Below are 18752 nucleotides of genomic sequence, written 5' to 3' on the forward strand. Positions count from 1 at the left end.
CTGCCCCAGTTTCATAATGTTTGTTTCACAAAACCTCTTCAGGAAAACTGCACCAGAGTGTGCCAACTACACAGAAACGGACAGGAACACTGTACCACATTATGCCAAATGACTGTAACAAGGATAAGAAACGAGGTCTTTTATTTTGCCGCTACGCAGTGCTATGAAAGGAACACACTGCAATCGAGGGTCACATCTATAGACTGTCATCTGAATACAACATAGAGCGCCACATTGGAACTTATAATTGTGTGCCAAATTCACGACAACTCTTACACGCTTTATACTTTCCCCTTTCGCCGACACAAGCCATGAATACTGCAATGTAGTGTGCAACATTCACAAATTAAATATAGCATTACATTGCATTATGCGGTGTTATCTTGAGGGTTTGGGGGGCCCAAGCAAACATATTTTTGAGAGCCCGGAAGAGGAGATATTTTACTGTTTTTGTACCTATTTCCTGCTAGTTCAAGCCACGTGATACCAAAGAATACTAAATATTAAATTATACATTAAACTTTAACAGGGTCACAAAAAACAGGTAAAGTATGCAGTGCACGGGACCCCAAAAACCCTTAAGATACTCAGAGAGGAAGAGAGGTTTAACTAAAGAACCATAATAGAAAGAGGTCAAATAGAGAGAAAGTTAGCTTTCCCAGGGGGCCCTTGGAAAGTGGGAACCCTAGGCAATTGCCCATTTTGCCCATGCCTTAAAACGTCATTGGCATTATACTGCGCCAATCCAACTGTATTGTCGGGGCCACTAGAATAATACAATGCTGCTTCCAAGGCATTTGCCACATAATTATGGATTTACCACCCTTGCCACATAATCCATCATCTGCTCCACAATATACTGATTTCTACAAGAAATGTTTCTAGCTAAGACGTACAAAAGTATCTAAACAAAAAGTGCCACACGTGATTCTGCACAATGGCAGACTATTTGCAAAGGTTTACTAGTCACCTTTCAATTGCTTATCGATGCATTCAGGTGTTAATGAGGTACAACTTTGCTTAGACAGTATGAATAGCTTTTAAAATGACAAAACAATAAAATACTGCTAAAATTGTGCCACATTATGTCGCATAATTTATTTTTCTTGCTGGGTAATTTTGTCACCCCTACTGCATTATATGGTTCATCTCTGCCGCATAATTCCAGTATCCCTCTGTATTACAATCCTCACACTGCAATAAAGTATGGCAGATTCACATGTTCAGCACAGGTAATGCTGCGTTGTAGTGTGCCCACTGTATAACACTATCACAGCAATACTGCACAGTGGTGTCACGAGCACACTACAGTCATATGCGACTGCGGCATAACGTGTACCAAATTCGCATGCTCGGTCGATGAACTCTGCTTACGGCTGTATAGTGCCATATTAGCAGGAAAGGTTCCGTTTACTGGACTGGACTGTGCCTCATTCACAGCATCATTAAATAAGTGTTAACCTTTAGTGAGCCAAAAATCACAATTATTACTGTGCACACTGCGGTTCTAGTGTGACAATTCTGCACCGTTCATATGTGCACGGTTTACTGCAATGAACCACATTCACAGATTTGTGCACAAAATGTTGTGTTACGTTTTCCAAACGCTATAGGATCATCGGTTCAATAGTGCACCATGATCCTGCAAGCTCAGACAACTTGTTAATGAACACTCTAAGGTCGGGTGCTGGATATATAGCAAAGAAATGTAGCATGGATGTTCCAAAGTCTCAGCATCAGGACAGAGATGAGGGACTAGCAGTTTACACATCCCACAGCGTTCTCGAAGGAATGCCCGATTATACTGCTGGGAAAGTCTCAAAATCAGCATCCAAATACTGCACTTTACTTTGTCAGGCACACAAGAGTGACCTAACAACTGAACAATATTCTCACAAATTCACATCAGCAGAAGGAAAATACTGGAGTGCAGGGTACCAAATCCGCAGCATAAATAAAGAAATATGGCATTTTAGTGTGCCACAAGAATAGCAGCGGTGCCAGAAAGATTTACGACGGTTTTGTGCGCTCACTTACATAGTGCAAAGCAATGCAAAGCTCTGCATTGATTTAGTTACCAATATAAAAGCTCGCAAGTCAGTGCTTAATTTGAGCTGGTGGTTTTCAGTGCTCGGCACCGGCACTTAATTGACAGCACCAGTGTTTGTGACAGCCTGCCACAAGGTGGGGCTGTCTGACTAATTGGGATACGATCACAACAACAGCTAATTATTAATGCAATATACTTTCAAAATGACTATTAACTGCCGCCAAAGCCATTCTTAAAGCTTTGGGGCCTGGAATAGTCCAAATTGTTACACTTGTAGGAATGTGATGGTTAGTTGTGATGGTTAGTAGTTGTGTTGTAACTATCATTGCAGCATGGCGGGAGCAATGTGAGGTGCAAGCTGCAGTGGCCCCTGACGGCAGCCCCTGGCACTTTGTTTTACAAATTAAGCACTGCTGCAAGTGCAGAGCAAACTTACTCAGTGCTGCACAAGTGCCCACATAACCTAAGCCCTAGTAAAGCAACATCATGGCATTCTGCCCAATGTACAGAATCGGTAAGTCAACACTGAACTATTATGTGGCAATTGAGTAGCTTTCAGCAAGGAATACTAGGTTAGATTGTAACAGTATACACCAAAACAAAGAGAGAGAAAGAGAACTTCTTTGCCTCCACTCTTATTCCCCAAGAGTTTGCGCATAAACAACAAAAGAGTGAAGCCAGTATGTCAAGGGCTGGGTATAGGAATCACTCATGTTTTTTAAAAGGGTCCTCACTCACCAACCTAGTTGGTGACATGCTTCATCATTGGATCCCCACCAGAGAGGCCGAGTGCCTCTCCGGTGTGCTTCAACGCCTGATTACAGTGGCTTCGGGTCCTGTAGACGGGCACGACCTAGGCAACGCGGGCGGCTGGCTAAAAAGCACGTGTGACTTGCAGTCCCCTGCCAGGACCCATGCTGCAATACCGCTTCATTTCAAAACATTTACTACGCATTCAGAAGTGCTGAAGGCGTGATTTTTTATGAACCGTGAGTAATCCGGTTCCTTCGTTGGCCATAGGTTAGGGTGCACCTTAGAGAGTGCATACCGCCATAGTCTCGGGTCCTGAGGAAAGCCTCGCAACTGGCAAACAGAGGCTGAAACATGTCGACCTATTGTTTTAATTCTGGATGTGGCTGATCAATCTAATCAGTCGCAGCGTTACATTTTTTTTTGAGGAGTGGTAAAGACTACTTTAACATCACTTACTGCACCATCACTTGCACACAACACTCAAAAAATCCTGCTCGGCTGTAATCAGGCGTTGAAGCACACCGGAGAGGCACTCGGCCTCTCTGGTGGGGGTCCAATGATGAAGCATGTCACCAACTAGGTTGGTGGGTGAGGAACCTTTTAAAAAACATGAGTGATTCCTATACCTAGCCCTTGACATACTGGCTTCACTCTTTTGTTGTTTATGAGTAGATTGTAACAGTGCCAGAGAATTTCCATAGAATCCTGTAGTAACGTGTACCTCTGCAGTGCCAAGTCCACGTCGTTGTGAAAGCAACACTGCACTGCGGTGAGCCAGGAACTAAACTGTACTCACGGCCACTGGAAAAGTACGACTTTGCAACAACAGCGTTTGGTGCCTAAATATGGATTCATGGCACACGCCACACCACCCTCTTGTAGATTTCAATAGAAAAAATGTTTCACACTTGGATGGGTTTAAAAGCTGCTAACAAAATGCACCACTCATGGTGCAGCAGTGCGGCACAGGCCGCACATGTTAACTGACCACCTTCTGGTTCTGATTTCTGTACCTGGGTATTATGTTGGTACTTGTGGGAAGCAAGCTTTCCTCCGGCTCCATTAATGCCCCCACATGAATGAGAGGGGAGGGCTTCAGCACTAAAAATAATGCTGACGTATCAATCCGTCAATCAGGATTTGTAAAGCGCGGCTAATCACCCGATAGGGTATCCAATGTATTTAAATGGAATTCAACCAGGGTGGAAAGAATGATTCCTTCTTTACCATGAAACTGGCTTGCCTCTTTATTTGTGCAAATTCATTTTACACTGCAAACATTCTCAAAACAACAAACAGTCTGAGAGGGCATTTAGGGACAGACAAATGTCAGCATTGACGTCTCTTTTTCAGGTTTGTTGTCTTGAATCTTACAGTGCCCCCTATCGAGACACTTGCTTTATGCAGACTTAAAGTCAAATATTGCTGCATTAGGGGGTTTCCTGGCACAGATAGGTGCTCCTAGAAGTACATAGTGTGGACACAGATTAAAACCTAAAACCTAAACCCTATAACTCTTCTAAAATAGAACTGGGATAGCCAGCTTAAAAGAGTCACCTTTTATGGTATGAAGAGTGCCCATGTAGGCCTGTTTCTGGCTGACTACAAGCAACACTGTATGGTTTGCCACAAACCTACTCGAGGAGTAAGAAGGGGCAGAATCAAAAAATTGTGTTGTTGTGCTTTCACACAAGACAATTGAATTTTGCATAGCATGACGATCCCTCTTGCATCTGGGGGTGTTACAATGACACATAGTGGGGAAATATTGCCACTGTGAGGCATACTTTGACTTTCCTGCCGCTTCATTGAGTCAAAGCTACTGCATAATTTGGGTCCCCACTTGTGTAACTCCAGGGCCCGGACTGCCGTGTGTCAAACTTACAAAATCATTTTCAATTTAGTACACTGAAGTCAAGTATTCCTGTGCAGCGAGAGCATTTATCACACTCTGTTACGGTTCCTCCTGGCAGCTTATTTGAGCTAATACTCCCAGTAGTGTGACAAATGCAGGTGATAATCAAAGAATGTTGCAGTGTAGGAAAGTCAAAGAAATGGTAAAACCAGAGTCCCTTGTAAGCAGTGTTTAAATCGTCTAAGATTTTCAGTAATGCTAATTGCTGCTACTTTCCTGAAATATTCCTTGGAGGAGAGTCCATATAGCCCCTTCAAAAAGGCATTCAGACCCTATAAGGTTTTGACATCTGTTACTGCCCTATTATGCTTATAATAACTGCAGCACTTTCCACTATAATTCTGGAGGACAAGCCACAAACCCCACAGAATGTTTTGGTGACACAGTATATGCGGTCTCGAGGGACACACTAGGCAAGCAAGCCAGAGAGGATTTCTCCGACAACGCTCAAGAAAGGGCATTTTTCCTTCTTTTTTTGCATTGTTTTCGCCTACATTTGAGTGATTTTTTCCTGCTAGGTTCTCTATCTGAGATTTCAGATTTTTTGATTACATATGACATAGGAGGGTGGACATAGCATTTCCCTCTACCTCCCCCCCTTTTTTGATTTTGGTGACACAGTATACAATAAGAATGTGTCCATATTGCTAGACACTGAAGGGTTGCAATTTCGAAGATCTTTAAATAGCAGGCGTTATTTGAAATGATCAATTGATCCACTGGTGACCACAGCAGGGTGCCAAGAAGCCTGAAGGATCTAACTAGAACCCAAGGGGAACAAGCGGCCTCAAGATGCACAGTGGATACTCATGGAAGCTGGGAGCGTGCCTGCTCTAAGCGCTGTGCCTGGCTTTGTAAAGCGCTCTCCCTGGCTTTGAGAGAGATCTAAGCCTGAAGCGTCCTATTAGGTTTACTGAAGTTAAAATTCTGAACAGCCAAGGACTTTAAACGTATCCTGCCACACACTGCAAGACGGGGACACCTGTCTGGGAAAGAGGGAACCTCCACAATTTACGCCAGCAATGAATCTAGCTCCAAACATTTACCATTGCCACATAGCTCCTCAGCCAAAATGCTAACCTGATTTCATCAAGCACTACTTCCACCCACTATAGCCCCCCCCGCCCACTCACGAGGGAAAGAGTAAGGCAGCTATGCCAACATCGCTGATCTTGGCAAAGTTGTCCTGGTGTCCAAAGGCCTCGTATTGAGCATCAACTAACAAACAGACCTTCCCAGCTGAAGCTTGTAGGTTTCTTCATACTACTTTATGGTGGCAACACAACAGGGTATCTGACGTTATGGAGCCATTGCCATATAAAGACTCAAGACCCCTCGGCAACAGTGAATTGGGAGCAGCAAAAGTTGGGTACCCTGGTGCCAGGACAGCTTTTGAGAACTAGGCCCATTTCCAGGATTGGGTGGGGTGAGGAAGCAGGAAACAGCCTTAGCTATCACAAGTGAAGTTTCCGGGTTAGATTGGCCTTCTGCATTGCCCATTCCCCCACCCCTATCTCTTGTTTTTATGGATTATGCTCAGGGTTGGCGGGGAAGAGAACTCCACCTCCTGCCAATGAGGCCAAAGAGTCACGGGGGCAGGCTTCCCTTTGGACTGCTCCATTTACGCACCTGTTCCTGGAGGTTTTTGGTATTCGCTGTAGAGTTGACGCTGAGAGACTGGGAAAGAAGAGCCTTACCTACTACCAATGTGGTCAGTAGTGTAACATTGCTCTCTTGGCTCATTGTTTACCCATTGACTCTACCATTCCTATTGCTTTTGGGATTATGTTTGAGACTGACACACGGGAAGAGCCTTACCTTCAACCAGTGAGGTCAGCAGCGTCACATTGGCAGCTTTGCGTCGTCCTGCCGGTAGATTTAGCCCTATTTTTTCTAACCGCTCTCTTAAACACCTGCCGCCATTTTTCGATTTTGCCCTAAAAAAGAAAAAGAAAGGAAGAGAGTCAACATATCATCACATTAAGCTGTGGATAGATGCCAACATTCCCTGCTGGCTTATGACTGGGTCAGAGTTGGAGCTCCAGCAAGTGCCTCCTACGGGCCTGTGGTATTCCCTGGTATCACCACGGTGAGACCTCTCCCACACACAACTGTGTTAAAGTTCCGTCAAGTAACATACTCTGCTTTTCTACTGGAACCTCCATTCAGACCCGCCAAGGTACTCCCAGCCTGTAATACTCCTTTATATTCCAAAATTACTCTCCAGCATAACTCTGTCCATGTATCTCCTAACCCTGACCTGCTCACCCAAAACTGGTAGCTCTCCTATTACTGCCCCCCACCCATAGCGCCCACTGCTCTTCCACTACCAGAACACCCACCGACCTCTCACACATTTATGTTAACTGCACTGGGCGAACAATATATTTCCATTAGCTAATTATTTTGATATTACATATCAATTGTATGTTAAAAGCCCTCAGGAAACTGTACATTTTGCCCTGCCTTCTAGCAGGGAAGAGGTAAGGGTTTGATGCACATCACCAAGCTCTACCTTTGTTCACCAATTTTCAGGTATATTTATTGGAAGGACCCTCACCGTCGAAGCACTCCTCCGAGCAGCGATGCGTTGAGGCACTCGGGTGGGGACAGGCGCCTCTGGACCTCCCCTACGGTCACCTTGTACTTGGAGGTGGAGCTGAGCAGTGAGAGGCGTCCGGGCACAGAGCAGAAAACCTCGTTGGGGTTGGTCACTCCTCCGATCAGACTGTCCTTGCTCAGGTGCATGGCTGAGATGGAGCTGCCGTTGTGCTTCGAGGGGATGGGCACTAGTTGAGAAAGAGAGAAGGGGGAATGGGTAAGAGGTACAATGATCACTAACAACAATCGCTGGGTCCTAGGCAGAGCATTAGCACACACTGGATTCTTATCATCAAACATGAATCTACCATGGTCTTTCTACCTGATTCCAACCACGCCCGCCATGCTTTAGTAACCTCAATGAAGCAGCCTTTTTCATGGGAAAAATAAACATAGGAAGAAGGCCTCAAGCGTACTCACATTCAACAAGTAGCATATCTTCGTAGGAGCCTGGTTACGCAAGGTCGATATGATCGCATCTGGCATCGAACAACACACACCAGAAACAGCCATAAACTAGCATTCTCCATGACATGATAGCCGTGTGATAACCAGATTTCAAGTGCACACAACCTCGACAGCGGTATATCGTATTAGGACTTTCCGCCCCCATGGACTCACTTAATGATCACAGCTGAGGGTTTTATGTTATAATAACCACACAACATTTGTCTTTATAGTGGTACAATGGAGATCCAATGACCATACCGTAACAGTACATCAATTCAGGAGTGGAGGCCCAAACCCTCAGGGACCAATCCCATGATCATAACAGGGTCACCATGTTTCAATTTTCTAAAAATAAAACCACTCTTTTTAATCCCTGGAGTTTTTAATGACACCTCAGATTTACTCAACAAGCCCCAGTTACAGGAAGGAGCCTGACATCACATAGACTCGTCTTGTGGTAACAGGGGAGCTGCCTTGTCAAATTACTTCCGTGAACTCAAGTTCTTATGTCTCACTGGAGTTGTGGTAACCAGATTTCAACCATGCACGCAAACAACATCCTACAAGGCCTAGAAGGATCATCCATGGTATGCCAGGATGTTGTATCCAGACCTCAACTCTTACTCAACATCAGTGAATTGTGGGTGGAGCCTCAGCCTAGGAACTTTTCACATGATCACAACCTAGAACTACACAGGCCAGTGCTGCAGCACACCAGCGTTCTTCAAGACAAGATGCAGATTTGATAATCTGACATCAAAAATACTCCGCGATAGTAAGCTATCGATCATAGGTGGAACATCAAACCATTAAGACCGGTCACATGATCACAACCACAGTAGACCATGCTTAATTAACCATGCCTTTGAACAAACAACTTGGCATTTGTATTAACTAACACAATACCATTCCAACCATGCTCCATTCCCAACAACTACCCTTGGGAGGAGTCTTGGACCTCAGGATTCCCCCACAACTGGATGCCCTATAACCCAGTAATCTTAATGACCAGGTGCTTGTCATGGAAAGACGGAGGTGAAGAAACCAGATCTCAAGCACACTCATCCTCAGCGAGCGGCATTCCCTACAACAGGAGTGTCCAACCTTGGTTTATGATAACTGGATCCATGCCAGTTTTTCAGGATGCCACAGACTAAGTAAATGAGTCTCATTTGGATTATTTTTTTGCAAATGTATCCTTTGCAAAAATTACTGAATATCTGGCATGGATCTCTGTCTTCATGGACTAAAATTAGGCAGCCTTTTTCTGGAAGAATCCTCGGTGTGCATACATTTCTGCAACAATCAAATTATCAGAAATGGGACCCTTCAATCTCCCATTAATGAACCAAGCAGAGTGAATTATGGTCAGGCTTGTCTGAAATCATTCATTCTTAAAGGCGAATATTTCACAATGAGAATTTGCATAGCCAAAGTTTCTGCTTAAGCTTTTATTTTTGGACAAAGCACTTCAACGTATGCAGGAGGGTGCGCAGTGGTGTGCGATTACTTTTACTATGATTTTCGTTAGATACGTCCCCTACCTTTTTAGGTATGGCTTTACAGTGCATCTGTCTGTAAGACACATTGTTACTAATTTTCAAAAATATACATAAAGGAGCCTTTGGCTCCACCCAGAGAAATATAACTCTCTCACCTCATGCTAATGGCTGTTTGGTGCGGGAAAGGGCAAATACAACAACTGCCGTACAACGCGTTGCCTTTGCAGCGCGGGCGGGAAAACGAATGTGTCTGAACCACGCATTACATTTATAATGCAAGTTGTTACAACAACATGCATTAGGTCAAGGGCGCTGGACTTTAAAGTCTAATGCTTTCCCTGCTGTTACGGTGACTGGAGCTGGAATAGTAATATATACTATTCCAAAGTCCAGCACCCACCCTGAGGCGAGTCGTTGTAACGACTTGCATTGTAAATGGAATGCGTGGTTCAGACGCATTAGTTGTTCCACCCGCGTTGTTAAGGAACACATGGAAAAAGAATGCGTGGTTGTGTCATACAACCGTTTGGTCCATCATTCCGCCTTCCCATAAGGGCTTCCATTGGAATTGATGAGGGACTATTTCATACCTGAAAGCTACTCAATCCTCACGCTATCTTCTTTATCTATTCTCTACAGAAAGCAAATCTTTTCCCAAATTTTATTCTCCAACACTGAAAAGGAAACACGTCAGGCTTTAATGTTATAACGAGCATTTGTGCATGATTTGTGCATGAAGCACACATATGCTGCATTTTGAATGCCTGTGTTTACATGTGTTGGTACAATAAAGCCAGGCATATTGGCATTGACACTTCTTGCTCTTCACTCTCCATAAAATTAAAAGTGATTGGTACCAGTGTACAGCGCTGTCTTAACCCAGGGACACGCTGGGCAGTGGCCTGGGGCGGGGGCCCTGAGCATAGGGGCCCCATGCTGACCGAATTCAACACTAATATTCTGTTAAAGATTGTTATTCCAGTGAGTGGTTGTGTAGGCAGGGCCCAGTGCACTGCTTTGCCCGGGGGCCTTTAATGCTGTTAAGATGGCCCTCCCAGCATACAAGGAAAGATTTTTTTTTTTTACCAGGTCTATTTTAGAAACTCTTTTGCATTCCGAGTCTCTCCTCTGCGCGCGAGCTGGAGTGCGGCTGCGCACACATTCTTCCTGTTGAGTCACAGACCGAAGAGCGATGACACGCCCCAAGGGAAAGCGCCAACTAAAAACGCTACACCTGCCCCCGGCCAAGACTGAATGACAAACAGCCTTTGTGAATTAATACCATTTCAAGCAAAAGCCAAACAAAACGGTGGAGTCCTGCCAAGAATTTCTTTTAGAGGTTAGATAACCCGCCTCCCCTTCCTTCTTCACTGTCTTGTACTCACCTTTAAAGGGCAAACCTGCAATTTGCAAATTAATTATGCAACTTAGAGGATTCTCATTTTGCTGCAGGTAACAGCTTTCTTCCCACTGCAGCAAAACACGTTCTCTTTCAGGAAAAGGCTGGTGGTAAAGCTCGCGGGCCCTGGAGGGAGTGTGTGCACTGAGCTGATGTTTTCTGCCTTTCTAGAGGTGCCCGGATCCCGTGATTTAAATATTGTTTACAAGTCGGTGTGATCGCTCAGAGGACAGAGCTGTGGGAATCAGTCTGTAACCTACAGGTACAAGTCTGGGCTGGGTCGGCTCAGCCTTTTGTCATCCATATGAGAGAAAAGGAGTACCGTCGAATTGGGGAATAGTAATACTGATTATTCAAGCCCCAAACGAATTGTTCATTTGCAGTGTGCGCTATATACAATTCATGTATTTATTGTTGGGATTTTTATGGAAGAATTTATTACCCGCAACATGTGATCTAGTGCACGAAGCCTGGTGGATGAGGCAGTCTCCAACATTCAAGACCCGACTCCCCGGGACACCACACTTGGGGCCTTATTATGAGTGGCCTGGCTGGGAAAGCAATTAGTATTGCAGCTTTTCGGAATTTAAAAGGTGTGATAATTATCGCCTATTACAAGTCATGCCCTTTCAAATGAGGAATAACATGTGGATTTTGGTGCTTTGCCACCAAAATTCACACGCACCGGTATTTGCCGAGCATTTCCCCCCAGTACAATTTGGCAGGTGAAACCTGCCGAACTTCACCTGGGGAAAATTGCGAGGCATGTGGTAACTACCACAAAACTTGTAAATCGGATTTCTGTGCAAACAGCAGTTTCAGGATTCGGAAGGAACAGGTCTCTCGTAATGGATACTTGCCAAGGCTTTGGGCATGTGCTTGCGAGACACAAAGAGTCGCAAACGGCTGCGTCGATTTACCAACAATAAAAAAAGTCCACACAAAACTGCCCCCACAACTGTTAGTAGACAAAACATACAGGTGTTATATTGTACCGCCACCGAGGTCTTACCACTTGCAAAGTATAAAGTGCTTTCTCGATGGCTAAGTAAGTGCACAGCCTAATATGTAACTGTAGGTGTTGTCCATGACTGCTGTAAGACAATAGTCTGCAACTTGCCAGCCCACTATAATGCCCGGCTAATTGGTTAAATTGTGAACCCTTTTTGTCAGGGTCGCCAGATGTTATGTGTTTGAATGAAATGTCAATAAACTAAAAATATATTTATAAAAATAAATAAAAAATAAACTATGTCAGATTCACTCTGAACCTACAAACCCAATTGGTGTTGGTGTTTCTACCGTCACTGGACGTCTCAAGGGTCTGCATCTGCATTCTAAAATTTCAGATTACCCCTGACACCATGTGATTTAAGCGTCTGACGAGTTTCGAGCTTGTCGCCCCGAATTGGTCTACTTCCATTGGTTTTAAGATACCCGAAGAGAGTTTCTATTTGACTGGATAGTCTACCTCCACTGAACCCAGACATTTTCATTAAGGTCATACTACTCTTGTCCTTCCCACTTCCAGGCCCCCTTCCTTCCAACCCATAGTCAATGCAGAATTACACTGTGGAACTGAAGTTCTTGCCATATTCATTGTCTTGTCCTGAAGACATCCCTTCAATGAATTTGGGCCCAAATGTCATTGAAATTTCCAGCTAAAGACATATCTGTTCAAATTGTGGTTTTGCATTTTTTCTGATGTATAATTCTACATGTTCCTGCAAAACGTATTAATTGTATATTGCCGCACATTTATCTCATACATGTTTTTCAGGTCACCTCCCATGTCAGTACAGTGTGTTCACTTTGTTGGCTATAAGCCCTTTCTCCTTCATAACTATGAATTTTATTTGTAGATATTCTTTTGCTCTACATGTCTCTTTGGTGCTTGCTGCGCATCATTGGGTTATATGGATTGTGCCAAAAGTGTTAATATCATTTCTAAATGATACCTCAATCAGAACGTTGTTGTTTTTCTTAATAACCCCTCACAGGCACTGATTTACTCACTCAGCGGCTCTAATTTAATCAACCTCTGAACGATGAATGGCTGAGTCAGCCCTCTCAGGATTGGAAATTGTGACCTGTGATAGAACATTATGGGGTATATTTATTAAAGTCTTGTGCAGATGCTTGTGTGATGCAAGATTATGCAAACTGTAGCTTCTATCTACTTTGCAGTTCAAAACCTCCACAAGTACAGCATGAAATTGCACTGCACCTCACCAGTGCCAGTGCAAATGGTAGTAAATATACACCCCCTTTTAAAGTTTTGTACCAGTGCAAAAAATACTTTTTAAATGAAAAAGAGAGAACTAAGGTTAAAGTAAACGAGTTTGTTCAACTTCTTATTACAAACAGGAAATCAAGGGCAATGCCATTTTTTAAATGTTCTTTTACTCATGTATTACTGAAGCAGTGATGTAAAAAAAATATATAGTAGGCAAAAAGTAACTGAACACAGTCGAATCAAGTGAATTTTGGGGTGATTCAAGGTTTTTCAACTTCAAACTTTATGGTGCTACCAGTTCATGGCTGTGGGACCCCTTACATCCTCCCTTCCCAAGTTTACATCTAACGCAATCACTTTGCACACTCTGTCTGTGGTGCATCTATGTCGAATTTAATTGACTCTGGGGTGGTTCAACCTCTCGGGAGCTCGGTTCTCAGGTCCTACTGAACCTCTTGAATCTCTCCTAGAGATTCCCAAAATATACTAGTGAAATAAGAAATGCATGTGTCATGTACCTTGCAATGCTTTCACTGTTTCCTCCATTTTAGTCCTTTAGATCTTTATGTAACATTTGTGCTATTTCATGTTATGTAACAACCGCAAATGACAGAACATGGGTTTGCTCTGTTTTTTGCACCAGTTTAGACTTAATATAATACAAAGCTCAGGTCAGGCTTGAGAAAAGAGACATTATTCATCTCCACGCTGCATTCGGATTCCATTTTAGCTTTAGAGGGGTGTGCATAGGGCTAGTGCTACTTTAAGGCTACTGCAGACAGCCGCCTACCAACAACGCCACAAGAGGGAGCCGGATTGCAACAAATGGCATTAAAAAGTCCTAGTTGGCAAGGAAAAGTGAGTGCCCAAAAAGACAAAATATCTTTTTGCTTCAAAAATCCATGCAACAGATTGGGTTGAGTAAGAAAGGTTCTAGTTTGGTTGAATATGGAGACAATCTGATGTTTGAGGATGTGCCCAGTCAGGAAGCATAGTATAATCAGGACCACTTCAATTATGCAATTCTGCAGCTGCTGTGGTTTCTGCATAGCTATGGATTGTCAGCATTTACCTCATAATCCATCATCTGCTGCATAATCTGCAGATTTTAATGGAAAAACAATTGTTTGTAGCTCAAACGGACCAAAAGTTATAAAAAATCGCAGCAGCCTCTGTTGTCATGCAGTGGAAGACCCTATACAAAGGTTATCTGATCATCTTTCAGTTGCTTATTACTGTATTTGAATGTCAAACTGGTATTAATGAGCTGAAACTTTTGTCCAGACAGTGTTAATATGTAAAAATAAAATTGACAAAATTATGAAGCAATACTATCACAAAATGTGCTGCAAAAGGTCGCACAATTTGCCTTTTTTGCCATATGATTTAGCCAACTGATGCATAATTTGGTCCTCTCCTGCCGCATAATTCCACTGGCCCTGGGTATAATGTCTGACTGGAATGTACTGTAAGAGCTGTCACAGCATAGGCAAACCAGGCTTTGGAAAAAGCTGGGACTTTTCATTCATCTAGTGCATCAGAAAGGCCGGTAGGGCTGGGTTAGATAGAGTTAGTCTCACGTCAGGGTCGAAGATCTAAAATAAAGGGTAGTAGAACGCAGAAGAAACTTAACTGAACCTTTCCCTTGTCTCTCGCTTCCTCTCACTAACACATGCACAAGGGATCCTTTCTCACTCAGATGAGAGCCAGGACAAAAAGAAAGAGAGAAGGAGGGCGGTGAACGGAGGAGAGTAAGAAGGGAAGGAAGGCTGTATGTGGAATAGAGAGAAATGGAGGTAAGTAGAACGGGAAGAAGGAAGGAAAGAATGATATTAGCGAGAAAAAAGAGAAAAGAAAACGTTGAGGGGAGAAAAAGTTAAAAGTGTACTCATATTAGGTAGAAAGGAGGGAAGAAGGAAGGGGAGCAGACAAAGGGGGCGGAGTAGAAGGAAGGAGAGAAAGGAAGGAAGAAAGTGGTCAAAGGGAAGCTGGAAGGATAGAAGGGAGGAAGGATGAGCGGAAAGAAGGAACAACGACGAGAGAGAAAGTATAAGCAGAAGAAGGGAAAAGCAGAATAAAGAGCAGAAGGGAGGAAATACTAGTTGTAGACAGGGAAGGAGGGAAAAAGATCTTGAAAAAAGTATATTGAGAAAGGTGGCTGATCCGTTCCCGCTCTCCCTTCCCCGATTCCGGCATTCTGATAAAATCTCCTCTTGCTGTAATCAGAGCTCCGAGCCGCCAGTACACTTCCACGCGTTCATTTTCGAGAACAAACATTTACCCAGGTCTCGGGCTAGCCGTGCCCAGGCAGGTCCGTGGTCCGTCCGGTGTAGGGTTACCCCGGCCCGCAGCAGAGCTCACACTGCCCCGACTGTTCCAAGCGGGGCTGCCCGGGCTCTGCGGCCGCGAGCACTCACGGACATGTTTCCAAGCAGATGGAGGGAGCCGAGAGCGTCAGCTGAACCCAGGCACTCCGAAAACACGCTTCATCGGAAAGGGCTGGGGACGCCTTCTTTGAAACGTTTTAGAAAGTTAGGAAAGAATTTTTGCAATAGTCTGGATAAAAATTCTCATGAACGATTTCTTGGTCTCGTACAGCATGCAAACCAATAATGAATAATAAAAACTAGAAAGTAAAAGTAGTCGGTACTCCTGCCTCCAGAGACGCTCAAAGCCCGAACTTCAGGAACTTCTGAATCTTCGAGCTCTGACTTCCAAACTCTCACAAGTTACTGATCCTGCCCCGTCCCTACACACCTTCTGCTGGCTCTGGCACATATGTGAATTCTGCAGATTTTCCCAGCCTGCCACAGATATATGTGGGCGCCCATATTACTTTGCTTGTGTCTATATGGTAACATCAACTTGGGCTACGCATAAAACAACGGGCAAGAGGGCAGAGACCTACAGATGTAGCTAGTAAGCCCGCCTGAGCAAGTAGCTTTTGAGCTGATTTCTGAACTCTTGAAAATAAAAATAAAAACACAAGGAGCTTGGTGGAAATAATTTGGGAGGCTGAGTCCCCCTGTGCCCTCTCTTCTTCAATTAATATCCTAGTGCTACCACGGCAAAGAGATTGCCATCATTGTTAGCGACATTGAGAAGCTAGCGTAGCCGAGAATACAGATTTGTGGTCTGGTAGGTACTACTATGCCAATAAAAATAGCCAGAAGCTAGGGAAATGATTCACCTATTGCTACCATCTCTTCTCCACACCTCTTCCACCCTTTTTCTTTCACCTTCTCTGCTCCTCTCCCCAGCTTTTTCCTGCTGCCCTTTGAACCCACAATTACACATGATTTCTCAAATCTCCCGTTATCCAACGCTCACCTCATCCTCTCCCAGCAGCCACCGCCTCAAAGAAGACTAGAGCTATCAGCCACATATATATTAACACTGCAGCATGCAATTACCGCACCCTACTGAGCCCTGAAGGAAGCCGCCGGTATATTGTGAACCTTGCCCGACCAATCTACAGAAAAGTTTTTTTCACACCCCATGCCCCAGCTATCCTCTTGGGTGAAATAGTGATTACCTGCTGGGGCTTTAAGTGTGCTTTACACCCCTCTAATTCTATACTTTCAGAAGTAGCTCATTGATTTAGGGGACTCTTGTGTTGCACATAGTAAAGGATTAAAGGTTGAGAATGGGGTGAATTTAGGGAAAACAAGCAGTGAACTATAATTCAAGGGAGGTGATGGGTGCTCACGCCTTCATTGTCCCAATGCAGAATCCCTTAGAATCTGACTTCAAAACTAGGGCTCTGTGGAGTTTTTATTATCTAAAACACTTCTTACATAGATTACTATCATGAAGCTACCTGTATACTGCGTGGAGTTTCCTGCTTTTGCAGCGTGTAGACCCTGATGTCGTTTTTTCCTCACAAACTTCCAATATTTCTTCACAATTGCTAGTTGGTGCAGAACATGGTTCTGCTGTTCTCATACGAGTTCACTTTAACACGATTTTCTGCGTGATTTTAAGTATTGAGTGGATGTTTGCAAAGTTTTTTCATGCAACTTCGGAGGGGCTTGAAAGTCCCAATGTTCATGTAAAAATCCACATCATAAAGAACTTTGCGAGTTACATTTAATAATTGTAGTATTTGTGAGACTTACACAGAAAAAGAAAAGCTTTGCACACCCCTAGTCAAAACATAAAGATACATACATTTATAGTTAGTAATGACACATGAGTCTTGTCTATTTAGGGTTTGGTTTATAAAGGAAATTGTAAATCTAAGTGAGTTAAAATTCGGATACTCCTGCTAGAAATGTAAAATATCCTTGAACTTCAGGAACAAATTCCCCAAGGCATAAACTTCTCAAAATGTTTGTAAGGCCTAGATTTCAAGGAGTACTCCTGGAAACCCTGATCTTAACCTTAAGCAATTTGCATTGTTAACCATGTAAACATCTGTCGAACAATAGGCAGAACAGAGCATCTGAACTGTATATTTTGTGGGGGGTTGTCTACAGGGAAAATCATGTTATCTGCAAAGCAACCATAAAAATGTGAAACAGATTTCTTCCGTTTCCCCACCCTTAACACACACACACACACATTTTGTGGCTGTACATGTGCTAGTGTTTATATAGTGGGAGAGTGAGAGAGTACCTACAACATATTTTGTAAATCCCACAGAGTTCTGAATTTGTGGGAAATTCCAAGACGTTTGCATGCCTCCAGGTCCCCACACCACGCACCCATCTCCTAACCCACATCTACATTTTTCTTACCCCTTCCCTAAAAGTTCTGAAGCGCTAAAGTTCTAGAGGCAGGCCTACTTTTCCACTAAAAAGAAATTGCGAAAAAAGTTTGTTCCTTTAAATTAGGATTTCCTATTTCGCAGTGAGAATTGATCTACTCTACAGGCATAAAGTATATGCCATGTGGACCATTCGTTTCCAAGTCTAACTTTGAGGCAAGCTTGTTTGTAATGATTTTGCTCTCGCTGCTCCTGCCGAACCACCGTTCTATGTATTAAAGTAGATTACCCTACAGGGAAGAAGTCCTGGTGCATCTAGAGACCCTGATCCCAAGGAGTCTTATCTCATGATCCTTTATACTAGGCCTCACTTTGTTCACCTCCTCTAGTTATGCACCTATATTTATGTTGCGTTTGTCATATTTCTTCTCTGCTTCAGTAACCCCAACTAAAGATAGCTTCAGGACAGCTACAGTCTACCTTTATTCCCCTGTACAATTTAAATGAATGTTATGCTCTTAAAACATTAACCTATGTTTAAAATAACCTCGGAAATTCACTGAAAAAACATAGTTACAGTGATGTTATGGTTACGAAACAAAACCTAAAAACACTGAAATTAGCCAATTATGGCTAGCTAAGCAAACAATATCTCACTCAATCCACTGCTCACGATCTCACACGAGAGGTCGCAGATAAAATCACATACAATAACACTGATGACATCACCAGTTACATGGCCTACTTGTTATATGATTGATGACATCACTATGGGCATCCTGCTGTTCGACTACAGGGTCGGAAGAGTCCATTTTGGACAGTGGAGATGTAATTTTATGTTGTCTTGGCTTATCAAAAAGGGGAGGAAGCCATGAACAAATACCCAATCTTGATCAGAACCTGCTAATAAGGTGGGGGCGGGGGGCTCCAATCCTGCGTTCACGAGATGGCCGGGAGGCCAAGTGTTGGAAGGTGAAATGGGAAAGTAAAAAAATGATCTATGGTACAGATATAGGGAAAAACAGAAGAGAGTATGGTAGAGGTCGTCTCTGTTTTCTGAATAAGGAGCGTGTAGGGATTTGGCTGGGGTGTTTTCTGCAGTGGGTTTATGTTTCTAGGGGATGCCAAGAAGACAGGT

The 18752-nt window shown here is 43.5% G+C and overlaps 1 protein-coding gene across 1 annotated transcript in view; it reads right to left on the bottom strand.

Annotated features, from left to right (window-relative positions):
* The window catches only part of TFAP2E (transcription factor AP-2 epsilon), a 95021-nt gene that overhangs the window by 15730 nt on the left and 60539 nt on the right, over window positions 1–18752 (bottom strand). The window contains exons 4-5 of the mRNA XM_085647984.1: window positions 7279–7507; window positions 6537–6655 (exon numbers count right to left, since the gene is read on the bottom strand). Of these exons, the coding sequence (XP_085504110.1) occupies window positions 6537–6655; window positions 7279–7507 (348 nt within the window). The remainder of the gene's footprint in view (window positions 1–6536; window positions 6656–7278; window positions 7508–18752) is intronic.

This window comes from Triturus cristatus, chromosome 3_2 (assembly GCF_964204655.1).
Source record: "Triturus cristatus chromosome 3_2, aTriCri1.1, whole genome shotgun sequence".
Taxonomy (NCBI): Eukaryota; Metazoa; Chordata; class Amphibia; order Caudata; family Salamandridae; genus Triturus; species Triturus cristatus.